At 42.6% G+C, this 21,889-nt stretch overlaps 1 protein-coding gene and 1 long non-coding RNA gene across 2 annotated transcripts in view; both read left to right on the top strand.

The window, feature by feature from the left end:
* The first annotated feature begins 1,514 nt into the window (after positions 1–1,514).
* On the top strand, positions 1,515–4,067 carry LOC135451409 (uncharacterized). The gene is made up of 3 exons (XR_010441315.1): positions 1,515–1,639; positions 2,382–2,439; positions 3,947–4,067. It is a non-coding gene; the product is annotated as an uncharacterized LOC135451409 (long non-coding RNA).
* Positions 4,068–6,776: 2,709 nt separating this feature from the next.
* Positions 6,777–21,889, top strand: part of CUL3 (cullin 3) — a 55,101-nt gene continuing 39,988 nt past the window's right edge. Inside the window, exon 1 of the mRNA XM_064720556.1 lies at positions 6,777–7,229. Coding sequence (XP_064576626.1) covers positions 7,164–7,229 — 66 coding nt within the window. The 5' untranslated portion in view covers positions 6,777–7,163. The remainder of the gene's footprint in view (positions 7,230–21,889) is intronic.

Here is a 21,889-nt window from a genome sequence, read left to right as displayed (position 1 = left end):
TAATCACTTTACAGCACAAGGCTTGTTGTTGCAGCGTAAAGGGCCTGCAAAGGATGCAAACTGCACCTGGGTAGAGCCTTCTCCCATGCAGAGGTAACTTTGAGAACAATGTGTACATTTTTAGAAGAAATGTACATGTGGGAAACCTAGAGTTTTATCTAGGTTTAGAGAATGTGAAAAGGCCACAAATGTACAGGCATTTTAAGCATGCAAGACAAGCAATTCTCTGTCACTTAGCAAACAGGAAACGTCAGAATAGCTGAGGCGTGAAAGTCAGTAACAGCCACAAATAAAGTAATCTCTGGTGAGTGTAACCATGAAAAATGTGAAATGTGTTTTTCCCTCAAGCTTCAAAGTAACTTCTTCCAGTCCCACAGAAACTGAATTGGTACTAAGACACTAGATCTCATAAGAAGAAAGATTTGACAGCTCTCTCAGGCATTCTCCATCAGCCCTGTCTGTGCCACACAAAGCAGCAGGTAAATGCTCCCAAAAGTCTACATTACACACCTGCATCTGCAGATTTTGCCAAGAGCTGCTGCTGCTGTTACTACTGAAGTGAATAAACCCAGAGGTTCTGGAAGAATGTAGCATTAGTGACTACTCCTGACAGAAGTCACCCCATTTGGACTCCGACTTGGTATTTAGCAGGTTACTAAGCTTCATTTGACAGGTTGAATAATGAGGCATCTGTCACATATGTAAGTAAATAGTTGTAAGGAATAATTATCTTTGGTGTTGCATTGTTTTTGATCTTGCTTCAGTTTCCAACCAATTTGTCGGGCTCTCTTTTCCTACTAGATGTAAATGGCAGTACTCTCAGCAACCACTTTCTCAGGTGGGTGTTTTATGCACCAAGAACAAGTTACCCCTAACCTTTTGGTGGGTGTTTGTGTAGTGTGATGGTACTGGTGCAGCTTTCTAAATTCTGCTTGGGTTGGTGTACAGTATTTTCTTCTGTGGTTTGTCACAGAAAACAGGTTGGGTTTTTTTCCTGAAAGGTTGCCTTGAGTGTTGAAGCATCTGGCTCTTTGAGGCTATCTTCTGACACAATATATTCACATTTGTTCACCTCTTAAGAGCAGATTGTTGTGATGTGATAGGGAAGATATCTGAACCTGAACCATCTGTCTGACCGCACCACTGCAGCTTTCACCCTTGGCTGGAACTCTGTAGCATGATTGTTTTTTTCTAATGTGAGCCTTGCACAAACAATGTGCTCCAACAACATCTCCTGTCACACTCCTGGAAGCCTGTTTACACTCTGTCCTCGATGGTGAAGCAGTAGTTTCACAGCTCAAAGCTGGGGCAGTAAGCCAGGAGCCTGCCTGTTCCCAATGGGACAGCCTCTCCTGTTGCAGCAAGGATACACAGACACACAGACACACTGACCCACGGCTGCTGCAGCCCCTGTTTGACACAGACCCAGGCAGGGCATAGATTGCTGCCATCAGGGAAGCTGCAGTGCTGGGGAATTACAGGAATTACAGGCCATGGTTTGCTTGTGTCTTCTGCAGACACATTGTGCAAGAACATTGCCAACGACCTGCATCAGAGATGGGAGTCTGCACTGGGACTGACACTTGACTTAGCCTGTTAAGGACTGCAGTGTTATTCCAACGAACTTGAAGTGGGTCAGGTACTGAAAGGGAAGCCAGTGGTGTTTGGACAGCATTAATTTTGGTTATTATGTGCATTGTCTGGTTAGACCTGTTTTTGAAATGTGCCACTACATGATGTGCTCATTAGGGCAGCCTCATCATCTCCTCCTGCCCATGCTCAGCACCGTGCTGTAAACAGCCCGCTGTGAGCCGGCCGGCACTGCAGGCAGCTCTTGTGCAACCTGTGCCGCTGAGCCTGCTGCTGCTGCTGGTGTGCAGAGCCGTGCTCAGAGCTCTGAGGGACAGCCTGCTGCTGGTGTGCAAAGCCATGCCCAGAGCTCTGCCTGCCTTCAGCTGTGCCCAGCAGCCAGGACTGGGCAGGAACAGAGAAAACTGGGCTGAGACAGTACCTCCACATCTCTTCTTGCTTGCAAAAGTATTTGAAAGTAATTCAGTCTGTTTTAATTTTGAAACTGTTGAGTTATTTAGACTGTCATATTTTAGCATTTGCTGTGTTTGTGGTGGCATTTGAATGCAACAGAAATTAAATTTAAATGCATCCTAGCTAAATGTTCCAAGCAATGAGTTTCCATGAGTGAGCAAGCAAATAACTTTATGCTGCTTGTTTTCCTTCTTGTCTTGCCACTCCACAGTCTTTCACTGCAGCCCCAGGCCCCCCAGCCACCCCTACCATGTAAAAAACACCCCAAACAAAACAAAAAATAAAACCCAACTGTGATCCTTGTTAAAGCAAACCATATATTTTGTACTCTATTTCAGAGAAGGAAGAAATAAGGGAAAAAATAAACAACTCCAAACATACAGATCTACCTGAAATGTAAGTAGCTTTACTACAGTGAATTATACCTCTGCCTAAACTTCTCTGAAATAGTGATTGAGGAAGATAAAAACAAGTTTTTTCTTCATCCAGGACATACATGAAAGGGAAAAAAAAGTCTCTAAATGGATAGAGAAATAATAATGTGAAACGTTATGCCTTGAGATGGTTCTGTTTTTTCAAAGAGAAATGTAATAATGTCCTGGTAAATCATATTTCTAAATATTGATCCTGTTTCTACAGGAAGCTATTGTCCCTGTACCTACTGAAATCTCAGAACCCTGAAAACAAATCAGTCAGTTGGTTGCGATTTGCAGGGAAGGAATTAAGGCACTACAAGTATACATTTATCAGGTTGTCCTGAGCTTTTTTTTTTTTTGTTCTTTCAGTGACTCAGAATAAGATTCTGCTTTTGGCAGAATCTTCAATATAATCAATTAAAAGCCAGTCTGTGGTTCATTCATTGGATGCTTGAACTGTCTTGTGTATGGTTACTCTGTCACATATCAATTATGCAAATCTGAAAGCAACATTGCGTGCAAACTGATGCAGGCACTCACAGAAAAAAAGTAGAAAAAAAAAAAGGATTTGGGGTGAGAAAATCCCTCCTGCTGAATCTGGCCTTTACAGGGAGGGATCTCACTTTTTCCCACCAAACAAAGAATTTTTTTTTCCACCTTACAGTGAGTTCAAGCCCTGCAATGTTTGCCCCTGAGTTTGCAGTCAGACATTTAGTGCTCTGCAGACCAGGATGTGGTCATTCTGCATCCTTCTGTGATAGAAATACTTTTTTATTTATGTTTTTGTAATTCAATCTCTCACCCCTGCATAACGAAGACCTGAGAATATGCATGTATGATTCCTTGGAAAGGATGGTTACTTAAAAAAAAAAAGGTACAGTTCTCACACTATTAAGCCTTACCAAACAGAAAGCCATGATTTGAAATAAAGAAATCATATTTGCACAGGTATATATTGAATATTTTTCTGGAAGTTAGCACAAGCTCTGTTCTGCCTAAAGGCCTAATTTATATAAAAATATAAATTTAGATCAAGTCCAATATAATGTGCTCTTTACATTCTTCTAAAATTTCTGATGCCTTTCACATGATTAAGATTTTATGTTAAGCTATAAATCACATTATAAACCCAGTATTTAAATAATTAAAGATTTGCTGTGACCTTCAAGACATCCAGGTCGATGCAAAGGGCCACCCTTCTGGTGCTGACAGCAAGGAGGTGATGTGTTATTCAGGTGGAGATATTCTGTGTGGACTGGTGAGCACCTAACCAATGTCCCCTGTCATTTGTGAGATCATCAGTATCTAAAACCAGAGGACTGAGAGGACTTCAGGAAAACAGAAACCCAAACTGTAAATGACTTCTTAGGATCATGCTGAGCTGTTCTCTGCACTAGGGTAAATGATTCTGGGGCTGTTCATAGCCCTGCATGTTGTGGTTGCTGGGTTTTAGGCTGCTCAATGCTCACATGTGCATTTTCCAACAGGGTCACCCTCCTGTGCACAAGAACCATTCCCTCGTGGCTGGACCACAGAAGGACATGAGAGGTTTGGGACACAGCTGGGGTGACCTGGGAAGCCACAAGGTGCATCATGCTTCCTGTGCTGATCTGTTCTCCTCCACCTGCCCGTCTTCCTTCTTGTTTGACCCACCTGGAATTAACATTATAAGCACTTAACAAACATGTCAATTAGTTCTCTGTGTAAGCTCAAAGGGTAGCTTTTAGTGAAACCTCTTTTTGTATATTATGTATGGAAATAGAAAATTTGCACTAAAAATGGTAATTGTCTGCACCTTGGACAGTCACAGAGCTCAGACATGAAATGAGGAGCTCCAGAGGAGTCTGTCTTAGCAGATGTGACACACTGGGTCATAAATCTGCACCAAAAGAAGGCTGAGGCTCCAAATTCAGCATTAGGTAATAAAATCAGAGCTATCATTACACTTGTGCTAGTGTGTGGTAGCTAGAAACTCATGTGTAAAAGAAAGCTATTTGATGTGAGAATTGAGATTACTTGGTAGGAGAATATTTTATTTTTTGTTGGGTGTTATGTGCCAGCCTGAAGAGTGTCTGAGGGTGAGTCAGCACTCTTCTACTTTTAGATAAAAAATGTGCATTATGAGTAACTTAGAAGGCAAAAGGCTGGTTGTCCAGGGCTGCCATAAGCATAAGGCCAGTGGCAGGAAGCACAGAAGCAATCATTAGAGAATTTAATTCCAAACTCTCTGCAGTACTGGGGACAGTAAAAGTTGGGATTTTTTTCTTTCTTGAAAGAAGAAATGCTAGTTCTTCAAAAATGGTTTGTGGGGGAAGTTTTGAGTTTTGAAAAGTGCACTAAATTTGTTGAAAAGTGTTCTTGCAGCATTTTCAAAACGAAAAAATCTGTGTTTTAATATAAATTTACTTTTATTTCAGTTCTGCAAACTGTTTTTTCAAGAGTCAAACATTTTCAAATTTTTTTATCCTAACTGTTATGGACTGGGAAAAAACCTGCATTAATATAAGAGGTTGTCCTCATTTGGCAAAGAAAATACTTAGGAGGAGAAATGACATTGAAATTATATTGAAACAATGTGTAAGCCATATTCTTCACATTAACAGCCAGTAATCTTTCCCTTCTCATCTCATCTTTGATCTGCATTTTGACTATACTGTAATTTTGAAAAGGACTGGTTCCTATTGCATAGTCATGTTGCAATCATTGTTTATTGTGTTGCTCTTATATAACACCTACTCTAGGCATATATACTTAATTCTGATTAGGAGATTAAAAAAATATGTCATACATGAACATGCACAGTCCCAATAGGAAGTGTTTGTAACCAACTCCAAGAAACCAAACTGGTGAAATCACTGGGACAGAAGGTAAACTAGCTCAGAGAAAGGAAAGCTGTTTCTGTGCCCTGTGAACAGGTGCAGTGTACAGGCATCTGTGGAAAACACGGATGATGGAGTGCAAAATGTGCATCACACAATGCCGTGGTATTCAGAGTCCAGTTCAAGAGTCACCCCAAAGAAATTCTCTTCCAGGCTATGGCACCTCCTTCCTTTGGGGAATCTTGAGCAAGATGTTTTGACGCACATTTCACTTCAAAACCCACTAACTTTCCAGTCAGCCCCTTGGCATCTGGCACCTAGATTCTTTCTGGCTGACCAGCCTAACTTCCAGAAGCGCCCCTCTGTTAATTGACAGAATCTGACATTTTCTAACCATTCTACAGCAACTGCCCTTTGCTGAACGACCTATATTTAACTCCGGGCACATGTAAATGTTGCCTCAGGTGGCACCCTCATTTCCCAAGCATGCACTGCAAGGCAGCCACAGAGCATTGGTGAATACACCTGGCATTGTGCAGCCACAGAGCATCACTGAATACACCTGGCACTGTGCAGACAGGGGGCATCACTGGATACACCTGGCACTGTGCAGCCACAGAGAATCTCCGAATACACCTGCCTTGCATCACGGCACTGTGCGGCGTGCGTGACCCGCGTGCCGCTGGCATGATTCACAGGGGCAGCACTGGCAGGGATTGCCAAGGGCCAGGAACAGGAAAAGGGCCGCGGTGCCAGGCTGACACCCGGTACCAGGCTGACAGCAGGTACCAGGCAGGTGCCAGGCTGACACCCGGTACCAGGCAGGTGCCAGGCTGACACGAGGTACCAGGCTGACACGCGGTACCAGGCTGACAGCAGGTACCAGGCAGGTGCCAGGCTGACACCAGGTACCAGGCAGGGGCAGGGGCTGCCCGGCCGGGCCGTGCCCCGTTTGCCCGCGGGGCTTCAGCAGCTGCGAGGCCCATTGGCATAGCCCTGTAGTGGCACCAAAACCTGCGCTTTAGACCTAATAAAACAACTGCCACAAGCCCGACGAGTGGGATGTGGAGCAGGCGGTGGAGTCGCCATTCCTGGAGGTGTTTAAGAGGCGTCTGGGTCTGGCGCTGGGTGTGTGTTCAGTTGCTTAGGGGTTACGGGGCAGCGCTGAGTGGCCGGTTGGATTTTATGATTTTACAGCTCTCTTCCGCCCCCGACGACGCCGAGATGCCCGTGGCACCGGAGGAGCTGCAAACCCTCCCGGGCAGCCGCGGTCCCGCCGCCCCTCACGGGACGCGCCGCCCGCCCGCCTTGGCCCCGCCCCCCTCGCGCGGCGCCGCTTTCCGCCAATCAGCGGCGCCCTCCCCGCCCGCGCGCCTTCCCCGCCCTCCGCTCCCCGCCCATCGCGGCCGTGTCGGCCCGCCGGAGACGGGACGTCTCGCGAGAGCGGCGGAAAGCTCGCGAGAGCGACGAGGCCCCCCTCCGCCCCCGCCCCCGGCCCTCCCGCCGCCCCCGCCCCGCCGCGGCCGGATCCGAGTGTGCCGGGCGGTGGGAGGGGAGGGAAGGAAGGGAACGAGAGCAAGGGAAGGAAGAGAAGGGAAGGAAGGGAAGGGGGGGCGCCCGGCCCTGCGCAGTGAGCGATGTTTGTCCGCCATCGCGGCGGAGGCTGAAGGAAGCGCCGCCAGCGGAGCGAGGGGCCCGCGCCGCCGCCTCTCCCGCCCGGCCCGGCCCGGTCGGCCCGGCCCCCGCGCCCTCCGCGCCCCCCCGGGGGCCGCGCTCGCAGCGAAGGTCGCCAGCGGCCTCCCCCGGCCCCGTTCCCGGGTGCACCGCCCCGCCGCGCGTCCCCCGGCTCTGCCGCCCCGCGCCGGAGGCGCCGCCGGCCCCGAAGATGTCGAACCTGAGCAAGGGGACGGGCAGCCGGAAGGACACCAAGATGCGGATCCGCGCCTTCCCCGTGAGTACCGGGCCCGGGCCGGGCCGAGCGGCCTCCGCAGGCCCCGTGGGCCGCGCTGTGCGGCGGGGCCGCGGGCAGCGGGGGCAGCCGGAGCTGTCAGCCGGCCTGGGCACCCCCGACCCGGCGCGGCCCCCGGGGGGAGCGGGCGGAAGGGAAGGCGCTCCTCGGGGAAGCGGTGCCGCACGGAGAGTGGGAGGCGCAGGAACTGCTCGCTGCGATTATCGCCTCCCTCATCGAACAGATCAATTATGGAAATCCACGGACGGCACTGGGGATTGGGGCAGTGGGAACCGATTTCTTTGTTTTCAAGGAAAAGGCCTCAAAGAGAGAGCCGAAGGTTATGCGCCTTCATCAACAAAATTAGTTAGCCCCGGAAGGTGAGGGGGGGAATATTTATTTATGTCTTCTGCGGAGCTTCCTCTTGCTGAATTTATCTCTCCGCTCCGTAGCAGAGGCTCTAAGTCGTACGATTATAAAATTTAGGTGGCACAATGCCAGCTGTGGAGAAGGTGCTACTACAAACATGTAGGTATAGGTAACTTCTGCAGGTTCCTTAGAGTCGTGAGCGTTCCTTAGCTTTGAGTTGCACAGGGGAAGGAGCCAGATTATTAATTTGCAGTGCCATAACGCTGCTGTGTTTTGACAGTCGGCTCAATTAAAGCTTACAACAGAATAACAACTACAGCACGAGTAATGGCGTTGGGGAAAGAGGGGAATAGGAAAGGTTCGGGCTGCCCGAGGATGACCAGGAAGCGTCTGCGTGTGTGTGTTTGTGTGTGTGTGTGCAGGGGTGTGTTAAAAAGAAGATACTTAGTTGAGTCTCTGGCTTTTAAGGCTTAGCGTTGGCTTTTCAGGTTTAGTGTGAACTTTTCAATGCTCTGTCTGATCCCAGTAGGCAGTGGTGTAGAACTAATGTGCTGTGCCTTTATAGAGAAACTGGACATACCTGTTTATCTCATTTCACTGGCAAGGCATATATCAATATATTTGCTTCATCCAAACTCTTGCTGATGAAATTAGAAGATTCTTTATAGTCTCAGCAGCCAGCTTTACAGCAATCTGAGTTGCACTATTTTGCTCTTTCCTCTGCTTTTAATCACTGATAGTTGCATTTAGTGGTATAAGGAAAAAGAAAAAGTGGGTTATGAGATGAGGAATTTTAGCTGATGATAAGTTTTTCATCCCCATATTTCATTTATTTCTTTAAAAAGCCTTTTCCAAGAATGTCAATTTGGAGTATAGAAGTAAAGGAGAAAACTTCCTGCCATGTGGCCACGGTTCTACTAACAAGCAGTAGGAAAACCTGCACAAAAATAAACCACCACAAAAACAATGTGTATGTCTTGTAACAAGCTGCATCTGAGATAGCAGTATTTTAATTTGATGAACACATTCATGTATTCCAACTGTGAATGTGTAGCTATGGGTCAGACAACAAAGGCAGGCTTGGCAATGTGATAAACTGAAGTTTGTATATTTCACCTCTTCTGTTTGTGAAATTTGTTTTGTAGTGGTGAGAAATACTCTAATGGAGCCCTGTTGTTATGTACAGTTCGACATTGTCAAGTTTTTTATAACTGTTTTTACTAGCATTGTCTTTCTTTTCAGTTGCTTAAAGAATATCTAGGTTAAAATGTGAAAAACAAAGTGTCTTCTTCCCAAAATAACTCAGTAAGTCACAAGTCATCAAGGCCTGCAACTGTATGGGGACATCTGTTGATAGCAACTTTCCAGGTGTCCCCTCAGATATTGTTTTTTACCTAAGACATTTTGTTGACAATCCTGTTGTTGATAAAGTGTTGATAGAAAAGCAGCATGTACTTTGTTGAGAGGTTTGGAGGGGTTTCCCTTTGTTAATTGCAGAAATCAGCAGCTGCAGTTGATGTAAAAATCTTAGCACACATTTTGTGTATGCCTAAGTGGTTGTGCAGCTTGGTCCAGGAAATGACTTGGTGCTGGAGACTGCAGTGGGATTGTTTGTGTCAATGGGCTGCATTTTCGTGGGGAGTGGAGTCTGTGTTTAGAAAATGTGGTACTCATGCAGCAGCTATGGACCCTGGCTCCTTTGTCCCAAATGTGGTAGTTCTGCTCTTTGGCTCTCAATTAAGAGTGCTTCCAGAGGTGGTTTTGTAGGCTGCTTCAATTTGTCTTCTTATTGATCATCTTTCCTCAGGAGGTCTTTCTGTTTTAGATTGGTTTGCTCCTTGCATGGAGGTAGCTATTTACTATTGCATGAGGCTAGAAACAGCCAGATTGGAATGGTGGCGTTCCTGGAGCATGGCAATTTTAGCATAACTTCCTTCATGCAGGTTCTGGGTTTTTTAATATTTTACATTTTTATAATGTTCTTCATGCTTCTGTTATTGTGTTTTATAATAGCTAAAGGAATTGAGAAATAGTAATTTGCCAAACATTACCAAAGTTTATCTTTTCTGCCCTATGAAAAATTTGATAGAAGTGGACCAAAACATTGGAAAAGCACCAGTCTTCTACCTGGAGATCTTAATACTTAGCAGTTAGTTTCATTCTAGATTTCTTTTTCATTATTCTTGTAATTGGTGCCAGATTGTCTGTCATCCCAAGGATCCATTAAGATTTGCTAGCTGCTGGTGTGTGCTGTGATGTGCTTTTTCTTACCTCAGGGCAATGGCATGGGGTACACCATTTTGCTTGTACACAAATGGGCTGTAGAGTAATCAAAAATAACTGAGAAGAACGTTTCTCTGTGTGTTTAACCAGTTGTTCTTTGCCTAATTTATAAACTATCTTACTACAAAGAACTTTGCACTCTCTTGTTCATCCTGACTTAAAGATGGTGATAATATTTTTGTCGGAGGTAGTCCAGATGAGGATGCATTCTCTGAGACTTCAGACTTGAGCATATTCCAAACCTAGGAAGAATAACAGAAATAAATTTCTGAGACAGTTTGTTGTATATTCAGGAAAGCAAATCATGAGGTTAAGCTTGTGCAGTTATCCTTATGTACCACCTCAGAAGACTTCCAGTGTGCTACTTTCAGGATCCACTTCTGGTGCTTTTAACACCTCCATAAAGTGTAGCTGTTCCACATTTACCTAAAGTCTATCCAGAGAACATTCAGGGTGAGGTAAAGCCAGAGATGGAACAGTGCAAGAGGGCTTGCAAAAGACAGAAGGTTCCTTTTTCTCAAGCAGTCTTCAAACTGTGGTATGTTAAATTCATACACACTGCAACAGATACAAATATGGATGCTAAAAATAACAATAGATGAGAAATTCATGTAATTGTCCATGAAATATGTTGACTGCAGTTAGTAAGTTGGGTTTTTTTAAATTATTTGGAAGAGTGCAGTGGTTTACTGATTTCTTGTGCATTATATGAAAATGCAGTTTGATGCATCTACAGAACATGAACTGCACCTGTTTTGAAGTGCTGGGGGTTGTTTTCTTCCAGATTTAAAGGTGCTCTCAGCGTCTCAAATTGGCTCTCACTCCTTAACTCTCAGTGAGCCCATTACTGCTGGCTGCAGGAATACTTTCAAAGCTCTCAAACAAGTTTGCAGCAAATCTGATTTTAGGATGATTTAGTTGATCTGTCAAAAATGCTGCCGTAAATGGTATGTTTGCACGTAAAACTTTGGGAGAAATGTGATTTTTTGTAAGGGAGATCTAGAATGTGTAAATTATGTTTGCTGCAAGTGTATTTGAGCTGTTTGGCTGTGACTGGTTAGCTAGTGGAAAACTGTAGCCTTAAATGTATTTTGACTGAAAAGTTGTACATAGTAAAAAAAAAAAATGACATTTCTTACAGAAATAATTAGAATGTGGGAATTCAGAAAGCATTTAGGGAATCAATTTTCAAATTTTAAATAAGCAGCATTAAGCTGTGTTGAATGAACTTTTTTTGGAAGAGCTTATTCTTCTCTCAATGCAGGTGTCACCATAAATTGGTTGGACAGATCTTTCTGAAAGCCAGCATGACCCAGTGTAGGTTATTTGGTTTGATCATTACAATTGGAGGGGGTTTTTTGAATGCTTCCAATAATTTTCCTTTCCTGCAGAGATATCTTTCTTCTCTAGAGCAGTGCTACAAAGTAGTGTTTTGCCTGTTCTCAGAACTATTTTGGTGGATCAGTGTTACACAGTTACATTATGAATTCTGCACAGCATTTAGAGAGAGATTCTACAAGTGCACTTGGAATAGAACAAGTCTTTAAAAAATGTGGAAGCTTCTGACTAGTTTTATTTGAAATATTTGTGCCCAAGGAAATTCTCATTTTGCTCAATCTTGTGCAGAAAGACAGATAACCTTTGGTATCCTTCAACTATTTATCAATTGAAGTTATGTAAACTTAGAAGTAAACTCCAGCTCTTCCATGAGAAAGTATTAAGACTCATATTTCCATTGCCAGCACTCCTTTCTCCTCCATCTAACAGCCACTTGTTCTAGGCTTTGTGTAGGCAGAAGGCTTTTTTTTTTTTAGGGAGCACCAACTGCTTCTGTGGTTTGTTTTGAGTCTTGGGGAATTGATGATGCAAGTTGAGATGAGCTTTGTTAAATTTATGCTTCAGCCTACAACATGAAGATTTATCAGTTCCAGAAGTTGGTGTAAATTTGGTCCATCTTGAGCATCTTAGAGCAGATAGCCCCTGGAAAAAACACTGAAGTGTGGTTCAATTTTGAAGCATTCAGGTTATGTAAGCAGTACGTGAGGATCTGCTGTGGCTTGTAACCCTCCGAGCCTGTGTGAGGTGTTGGGGAGGGCAGGGAGAGGCAGGGAATGTGGGAAAAGAGTGCAGTGGGGGGTGCTTTACTGCAGCCTTTTTCTGCTCTGAATAAAATAACGTGAACATACCAAGTGCTGTGAGATCACCTGGTAACTCCATGTTTTACATGCTTGCCTTGTGAATCTTGATTACTTTGTGTTCTCAGACGTATTTGTGAGAGCATCTTGGCTAAACCCATGTGGCATTCACAGTCATGAGTTCACATTCAGAACCTGAAATTTGGTAGGCTTAAAAACTAGCAATAAAACAGGCCAAAACACTAAAACATTCAAAGGAAGGGGGTTTGTGCAAATTAAGAAAAACATGGGAGTACTTGCTTACTGGACAGTTAAGCTTATGAAATCCTTCCAGTTTTCGCAATTTGTTTTTTTAAATGAGATGCTGTGAGCAAACTGAATGTCCTGATAATACATTTAGAATTTTTAAAAGGTGAGAGCACTAATTGCAGGGCAGTCTGAGTAGTTAGTTGTAGGTGGGTTTTTATTTGGTTGTTTTATTTGTAACACATGGTGCATATTATCATTTAGTTTTTGTTAGCATCTTGTTGGCATTCCTCAGTTCTGTAGGTGTTCAGGTTTCAGTTACAAATTTTCTTGATTTTCCTTGTTAAATGGATCTTAAGTTCTGAACACTCATCATTTCTGTTGTTAGAGAGTTTTGAGCCAGTGCCTTTGTGTGGCTCAGGAAGGAGCAGTGCCATTTATGCATCTTGCTGTATTTGAAATTTGCTTGATTTTGCACAGGACTGCAAGGCTAAAGCTGAAGTGATCTGTTAGGATTTTTGTACTGGCTAATTCAATCTGAGCATTTTCAAGTGGCTTCATTAGAATTCTTCATTCGAGTTGTATAGTAATGCATTATTAAACAGGAATTACTATTTTTCCCTAGTAGTGGTAGGTAAAAGAACTCTATGAGAGTAGCTATAAAACTGATGGAGAGTTTTTGATATTGTACATGAATGATTCTAATAGCAGTATGTAACATAAAATTAGACTTTTTTCTGTAAAAGATAGTAGAATTTCTCAAAATTTTCCTTTTAATCTGTTCTGGACAGGTACACACAGCATAAGTGACCCCATTTTTCAGAACTTCAAGCAAGTATTCTGAGGTCTTGGGCTTTGATCTGTAGGGCAGGTAGTCCAAGTGCAGATGCTTTTAAATTTCCATCACCACGACTGATGTGCAGTGTCAGTGTCTCTGTATGTGGTGAAAACATTTTGTGATAGACTGGGACAGATTTTTCTTAAGATAGTTTGAGTGAGTCCATTCATAAAACAGAGTGATTGTGTTACAGTCTGTAATAGGTTCTTGACCTTGTACATATGCTCACTGGATCTTATCTTTGATTTCTAGTAGCTGTACAAGTGGAAAAGCAGCTCTTGAGAAGTAAGGTCATGCTTTTCATTCTGAGTCAGGTTTTGTGGAAACACAGAGCAGGAAAGTAGCATTGTAGAAACTGCAGCACAGCCAGGCACACTTTTAATCACATGATTATTTTATTTTTCTGAGGTCAGTTAAAGCCAGTAGAATTTTTAAATGACTGATGTTTCTTTTCTGAAAGTGCAAGTACTGGCATCTCACATAAGTAAATACTGTTCGATGGCTTAACAAAAGATCTTCCATATTGACTTCTACATTTTAGAAAGGTAAAAAGTGCACTTAATGCATGAGTGCTGCAAGGAGGCCAAAACTCTAATAAACACTTATGTGTGGATGGTGTTTGCAGTGGAGTGGCCTCAATTCTTTAATTAGCTGTGTATAAAATCAGTGTTTGAGGGCTGAAAATGTCTTGCTTGTAGTTTAAATAAGGTATAATACTATGCAATATGTAAGCAGATAACTTGCTTTATTGGTGTATGGTTATGAATGAGGTGCATTTGTGGACAATTTTTGTTTAATGCTAATGAGAATAAACATAAATTAAGGCAATAACTTAAATTATACATGTGAATGATACAAAATTGGACAAGCTTATGTAATAAATTCATAACATGAATGTCTTAGATTGCATGTGGTCTGAGCATAGGCTGTGCATGTCTTTTTCTTACATTTTGTAAGTGAGAAATCTTTCTTGAAATAAACATTTTGCTTCCATACTAGTTTTGTTTTTGAAGTGTTGATAGCATCTGAGTGGACCTATTTTTTATATATTATATACATGGATTTAATTTTCTGTATAGCTTTGAATTTTTTTCTTTTGCAAAAATTTCAGTGTTAGTCTTAAGTGTTGCAGGCACTGCTAATCTGTGCATCTGATCATGGAGTTTGCACCATGTGGTGCAAAAATGCCCCAGAGAGAGGTTATTGTCAGGACACAGTGGCATTGATTATCTGTAAATTTGTAAGAGATTTATTAATTGTGTCATCCTTCTCCTACCTGAAGCTGAGGAGGAAAAAAGAATCATCCTGTGTTGGCCTCTGTTTACCATAAAATTTTATCTTTCTGTTCCTATGCAAGTTCTCAAACTGTTCTGCTGCTGTTATTATGGAGGAGGAGTTTTCATCAAACCCCCAAAACCCCTCAAAGCCCTTCAGCCCCACTATCTCCCTTTCTTCCTTCATCCCCCTCATCATTCATTGTGTTCCTTGTTTTGAAATGACTACAGGAAATGTGTCTGCAATTTGTATAAGCTGCTGTGTATTTCACAGATTTCCTCTTTACCTCGTGTTGATTTTTGGACAATTGTAAAATATTGAGCTACTTGTAGGTTAATTGAAAAAATGCCAGAAACAATTCCTGTGGGATTTGTCTTCAGTGTTGAGTAGGTGAGGAATGGGCTATTTGTGGTTCAGGGAAGCTCTCTGAATTCAGGTCATCAAAGCTGGAAAGTTAATGAACTAATAGATTTTTTTTCTTGGAGAGATGATAGCCCTGAGGAGTCTCAGTGCCTTCCACAGGAGGTATGGATGGGCAGAGCAGTGTTCTTCTTTCCTTTGGCACTTTTTAAGTGGGATTGAGGCATGCAGCATCTGCCATTTTTTAAGGTTATTATAATGTTCATATTATAGAAGTCACCAATACAAAAGATTTGCCAAAAGAACCTAATAAATTCAATCCCTTATTAAATTAAGACTTTTTATTTCTACTTTGTAGTGCTTGTTGAGTGATGGTCTTAAAACTAAATGGAGATATGATCACATACTGAATCAAAGTTATAGTCTGTTCTGACGAAGTTAAAAACAATATTTCTGTTAATTTAGAGTTAGGAATGATCTGAGCAGTCTGGGGTATAGTGCTGCTGCTTCTGCTGACAGTGACCTGCTGTCAGGTGTGGCACTCTCAGGACAAGCTGCTGCTCCTCACCTGCAGTGCTGAACTCACACTGTTGTAAAAGGAAATGAAGAGAATCAGGGACCTAAGTCCCACTGAAAATTGAGATTTCCAGCTATCTTCAGTCTTTGCTAGTACACCTTAGGTTATATGTAAGCAAACCTTCCCTTTCTACACTCAAGTCTGTGGTAAATTGGAAGTAGCTCCAGTGGAAGAGGAAGGAGCCACCTTCCTTCTCCTGCAGTGTAAGAGCCTGCACATGGCCCCTTATCCCAAGTAAGCAGCTTTGAGGAAATTGCAGGTGAGTGTAATTCGTGTAGTTTGCTCTCAGTCCTCAGGTTTTGAAGAGCTTGTCCTTGGCTCTTACAAGCTTTTATTGCACTAGGATGCTGAATGGCTTGAATGAAATTTTTAGGATTTGGCCCTGTTTGTAAATGGGAAAAGGCATTCCCAGTAATTGATACATTTTGTGCCACTGTTTGCAGTGTTGTCATTTCACCTTTGCCAAGAGCCGGTTTGACAGGCGCAGACACACAGCTGAGCCGTACCTGTCCCTCCCCGCACTTACAGACCTCCAGGATCCTGCTGACAAGTGAGAGGAATCATTCACTGCCAGGAATCCAGATTTTCTTTGTTCCATATTCTGCTGTTCTAATTAGGTTCAAATATTTTCTTTTAACACCAACTTTGTTTAGCATAGAAACAGAGCTATTGTATTTCTTTCAGGAACATGTTACATGAGCCTTTTACATTTTTTTTCCATAGTTTTAGTTTGAGGAAAGTTGTTTTAGTATTACTACTTCTGAAGTGAGTCAGGAGGACTCTAAACTTCTCATTAGTTTTCAAAATACTGATAATAAAAAATATTCTTTTGGGTAAGACACAGGAAGTAGATCTTTGGTGTCAAATCCTTGTATTTCTTTCTCTGTTTCATTCAGAATGGATTTTTCTTGAGTTAAGCAATCTTGACACGATGCACTCTTTTTTCCCCCAATGTGTTATCTGCACCATAAATGACAGTACATCTACTAAAACTAGTCCACAACTTACTTCAGGTCTGAAAATGCTTCTGTTAATTTCCAAAGCTAAAAGGGAAAGATCACACTTTGTGAACTGTGACTTAGATCTGGACTTCAGCTCCGAGTTTCTGGAGAAGTAAGAGTGTAGGCAGTATATAGTGTACATGGAGAGTGTATATACAGCAGTATAGACAGCTCTTCTTCACCCTTGTTAGTTTGAAGTGCTCTTGGGAAATCAATACTTTCATTACAGGTGTTTTAGAATCCTCCCCTGTTTTCAGGTACTGTAGAAATGTCACTGAATGTTTTTGAAAAGAGCCTTGGTTAATAATGTCACTTTTGGCTGTTTAAGCACTTCCATTCTGTATCAGTGACAACTATCTTTTGAGCTAGAACTTCCTAGATTTAGCCTCTTAGCAGTTCAGTTCTTCTAGAAGCTTGAACAAAACCAATTAATTGGTTTTTTAAAACACAACTTTTTAAAGAAGTTTCATAATGTAATGTCAGGTGGGAAGAAGCTTGCATCATTCCAGGAGAGATTTACTCATTCATAGCAAATGCCTTTTGATATTTGAAAGGCATTTAGATTTGTCTGCACATGCTGGGGAAAAAAAGATGTTATTTATAAACTTGGATTTCTGTATTTTAATTAATATTATTCTGGTGTCTTTGGGCAAAACGTGCAACTGTAGAATAAAGTCTTGAGTGTAAATAGTAGCACCTTAGAAAGTTCATGTTGAAAATAAGTTTATTTTGGTGTGTTTTCTTTGTTTTTCCTCAGTATCCAGCCCTTTTGCAGGACAACATCCATTAATCCATGCTGAATAAAGCATATGCTTTTTTCAAGCAATTTGAGTCTTGTGGGAAATAAGTAGCAAGGCAGATGAGTGAGGAAGAGACAGAGTTAAGTTTGGTATAAATGATCACAGATGCAGATGCTCCCAACTTATCCCCTCTTGTTACTTAACCTGCTGATAGAGATTTTAGAGAGAGCCTTGAGGACTGGTCTGTGTGCATCCATATATGTACACCAATAAATGGATGAAAAATGAGACTGCATTCATTTTTCATTGGCCCACTCAGACAAGCAGTATTCTGCCTTTGTCTGTATTAATAAGAGTTCTTTTTTATCTGTCATAATAGAGTGACTGAAGGAGCCTTTTGTAAGTTCAGCATCATAAATTGCAAAGTGAGCCATAAGTTGATTTTTGAGGAGTATAACAGTTTGTAGTTGCCCATTAGTATGAGGTAGTGTTGGGAAAGTGTGCAAAGGTCTGTAAGTAGAAAGTTGTCTTTGTTCACAGAATCACCACTGTGTAACTTCATGTTTCAGTTTGTTTGCCTCTTCAGAATGTCTCTGCTTCTTGCATTTTTTAAAGAAATGAAACAAACTTTATGATTATCTTTTGCCTTGTGTTTATCTGGTATATGATGGCTGCTCACAATTACATAGTTCATAGTCTCAGTTCAGATGAAGCAGGTGTTTGGCAGTTTTTTTTCTCAATTTTCTGCTCTTCAGCATTTTATGTTCCATAGATTTGCAAGACTAAAGATGAGGAAGGGCATTTGGGAAAAGCAAAGAAATTGTACTAAATTGAAGTTGAAATCTAGAGTAAGAGAGGTATGTTGGTAGTTCAAGATTCGTCTCATCCTTCTGAGTTGGTTCCCGAAATATGACAGATAAATGAGTATCTGATCCTTAATTTTGTTCAGATGCCTAAACATGTCAAAACTGTTGCTGCAGTATTACATGTTCTAATAAAGACTTGTTTGAAACTTTTCATGTAGGCTGTTAAATTTTGCTGTTGTGTAGTGAAACTCCTGTCAGGCCTAGCTATAATGCAGGCAAGTGTTACATTTTGAGAGAAGAAACGAATCCTTTTTCCTGGGACTTACTAGAAAAGGAAGTTCTTGGAGCATATTGCATTTTGCTGTAAAGCTCAAAAGCAGCCAGCCAAGCCTTCCTCTTCAAGCTGCTACCCCAGAGCAGCCCTTGTGTTGTGAGGAGAGCAGCATGCTCTGATGCAGTGCCTTGGAGTGAGCCAGATGTGGCAGTCCTGGTGCAGGAGTGACTCCTGCTTTAAGGAGCCATCACTTTTGAGGCTGCTTAACCCAACTGCTATGTGCTGCCAGAACAGCTTTTCAGTGCTGCAGAACCCAGTCCAGCCAAGTGGAGAGGGAAAGAGTTTCATCTAAAACACTGCAGCTCTTGGATGTTTCGGTCAAGAAGGAGGACTCCTCTTTGATTTCATTGCATGCTCTGCTTGCTTCTGCTGAGCAAAGCCTGGGAAGGAGAGGTGGATATTGCAATTCCTGCATTTCTATCACTGACTGAGTGTTGTCAGGGAGCCCTGCCTGCAGAGGCTCGAGCCTTTCTGAGGATGAGACCAGAGTTGATTCTTCCCTTGGCCTTCAGAAAGTTCTCTCAGCACTGGTCACTGATCTGTTGAGCCTGGAATGGAACATGGTGCAGGCTGGGAACATTCCTTGCAGGAGGAATCTGGAGAACTTTAGTGTAGGGTTTGCCCACCCAAACAAGGGCAATGCTTGAATATCAAGGGAAGAGTGACGAACAAAACACAGATATTAAAATTTGTGTCAGCATTTAATCTTGTAAATGACAACTGGCAGATGTCATAAGCATGTTATAGGCATTGGTTCCCCCCCACCACACACACCCTCTGAGGGAGTGTAATACTGTAATAGGCATTTCCTGACACTCCTTAGGAGATGTGGATAATACTGTATTGTCATCTTTGATTGTTGCTAAAGGTCACCTAGGACCAAAAGGTGTCCTACTTATCAGGACAGTTTTGGTAGAGCATTTCTAGGACTTTCCTGTGACTCTTGACAGATGTCCTGAGATGAATAGCCCAGATGCAGGACAAGAGCAGTGAGACAGAGTGCCCCTAACTTTTTTCATGCTCCTTCTCTGAGCGTTCAGTCGTGCTTTTGGTGTGTCACAGCCAACCTGTTCAGATAACACAGTTGAGGAACTTTGTGCAGCTTTGTTTGTAGTTTTTTTTGTAGGTTTTGGTTGTTCAGAGATCACTTGTTTTTATTTGTGGGAGAGTGTGTGTAGCCCATGCATCCTTTTCCACATATACTCATTGTTTCATAGTGAGGAAAACTTAAGAACTCAGAAAAGTGTGGACATTGAACTCTCCCTTTGACTTTCATAGGAGTACATTTTATCTTCTCTGTAGTTGAAAAAAAATTTAGTTCCATGTCTTAATATGCCATTTTTCAGAGATATTCTTGGAGCAAATGCTAGACAATGTATCTCTGTCATTGTAAATTCTTGTCCTTTAAATTAACAATATTCAAAGGGTTTATAAAAATTCAAATAGTGATTAGGTTCTGAGGCAGGAAATGTGCTGCTCTTGCCCTTTTCTGGATAACCTCAGCCAAACTTCATCCAGAATGAAGGATACAGGCTCAGGGTACTGAGCTACTGTGTGACAGACTATTTAATACCATCTTGATGAATGCCATGTGGAAGGAATTGCAGTGGAAGGGAACAGTGTTGGTGACTGTCTCCTTGTCCTCAAGGACTGTGCCCCTGTGGTGGCAGTTTTAGATGACAGCAGTTGGACCTTTTTCATTTTTTCTGTGCAGGAATAGGAAATGGGGGAGTGAGAATAGGTGGCAATTATTAGGTGTAAATGTTACTCCCAGCACTGGTAACTAACTTTAATTGTTGGTACCCACTCACTTCCTTCAAGGTAGAGAGCATAAACACCTGTATTCTGTAATTCCACTTGGTTCTTGTCCCAGTGCTCTGTGGTGTTAGACCTGTGAAGGATGTCATGGGAAGGAATGAGGCAGATGGTTGCTTTTTTTGAAAACTTTGAGAAGCCTTTTTCTGCAGTAATTACTTCCAGACTGACGTGTTTCACCTGCTAATGTGTAGAATTGTGGTAAACACTCTCCAGCTGTGCTGTAGAAATACTGAGTAGTAGTGTTTGTAACATTTTTGAGTAAAAATGTCCTGCAAATGTGTTGACAGTCTATTAAAACTCCTGAGATTTAATGAGTTTGGTCTGAGATCTTTGTGTCAACTTTGTAGAACTTGTCTAGAAGTTTCTTCTGCATGAAGGATGAGAAGCTGTGTCTGGTCACTAATCTTGAGAGTACTGGTTTGTGTGCCTCCTCTTGCTGCTGGGGATCCTCCTGATAATGCACTGTAGGACATCTGCTTACCTCTTCCTTGCTTCTTTCTTAACCCCCTCTTGTTAAGAAGACTAAATAGCTACTTAAAGCTGGTATAAACTATCAAGATGTCAGCAGGCTCCTAACAGTTTACTTCTGTAATTTTTCCTTGCAATTTACAGCATTTCGAGCATGGTTATGTAAGAGGAGTGAGCTGGGTAGTGTTAAGGGCAAGATGATGACAAGGAAAAAAATGATGAATGTGAAGTTGTGTTCAGAGGAAACTGTTGTAGAAGTTAAAGTAAATAGAGTGGAAATTAGACCACAAAACATTTATTTCTTTGCAAAATAATCTGGATTTCCAGCAACAGATATGTTGGATGTTCCTGAATCTGGGAGCTTTAGTGGTTTTTTTTGACTGTAGTTGGTAGAAGCTAGGGAGCAAACACCAGGTTCCACTGGTTACCTCAAGTGTTTTGTTGCACACCTTTGTTACCATACAGTGCATTTCCATTGGCAGACTGGTACAGGCAGTTTGAAAAGGTCACATTTCCAGGGAGCCCTGGTTTTCCAGCTTCCTCAGCCTCCAGCTGTGATGTGTGTCGCCAGATCACCAGTGGTTCAGGCTGGAAGGCACCTTGGGAAGTCATCCTGTCCTGCCCCACTGCTCCTGCTCAGGCAGGGTCACCTGGAGCTGGTCCCTCAGGACTGTATCCAGATGGCTTCTGAATGTCCCTAAGGATGGAGAACTGTGCAGCCTCTCTGGGCAGCCTGTGCCAGCACTTGGTCACTCACACAAAAGTTTCTGTAATGATCACAAGGAATCTCCTGTGTTTGTGCCTGCTGTATCTGCTCTTGTCACTTGCACCACTGCAGAGGTGGTTCCCTCTTCAGTACACCCTCCTTTGGATTTTACACATTCTGATTTGATCCCTGAAGGCTTTCTCTAGGCTGGCTCTAGAGGCTGACTCTGTCCTTCCTAAGAGAGATGCTCCAGAGGGTTGTTAGTGGCCCTTCACTGGACTGTCTCCAGTGTGTTTGTGTCTCTCTTGTGCTGGGGAACCCAGAACTGGGCACAGTGCTCTACGTGTGGCTTTCAGTGCTGATAAAGCCCTTGGCCTGCTGGCAACTCTTCCATATGCAGCCTAGGATACCAGTAATCTCCCTTGCCTCAAGGGCCCATTGGTTTGTCATCAGCTTGATGTCCACCAAGAGCCTTGGGTTCTTTCCTGCCAAATGTGCTTTCCAGCCATTTGCCCCAGCAGGCATTAATGCCTGGGGTTGTTCCTTCCCCTAGGGATGGGATGTTGCACTTCTCTTTGAGCTACATGACTAGAAGGGAGCTGATAACATTTTGTATGAAGTTACATGTTGATCAGAAAATAATGAGAATTGAGCTGTTTGCTCATTCTGATTGAATGCTGTGGTGGGTTACTTGGAACCAGGTGGTG

The sequence above is a fragment of the Zonotrichia leucophrys genome, chromosome 9 (assembly GCF_028769735.1).
Source record: "Zonotrichia leucophrys gambelii isolate GWCS_2022_RI chromosome 9, RI_Zleu_2.0, whole genome shotgun sequence".
In the NCBI taxonomy this organism is placed as follows: domain Eukaryota; kingdom Metazoa; phylum Chordata; class Aves; order Passeriformes; family Passerellidae; genus Zonotrichia; species Zonotrichia leucophrys.
This window is presented reverse-complemented; position numbering and strand designations above follow the sequence as displayed.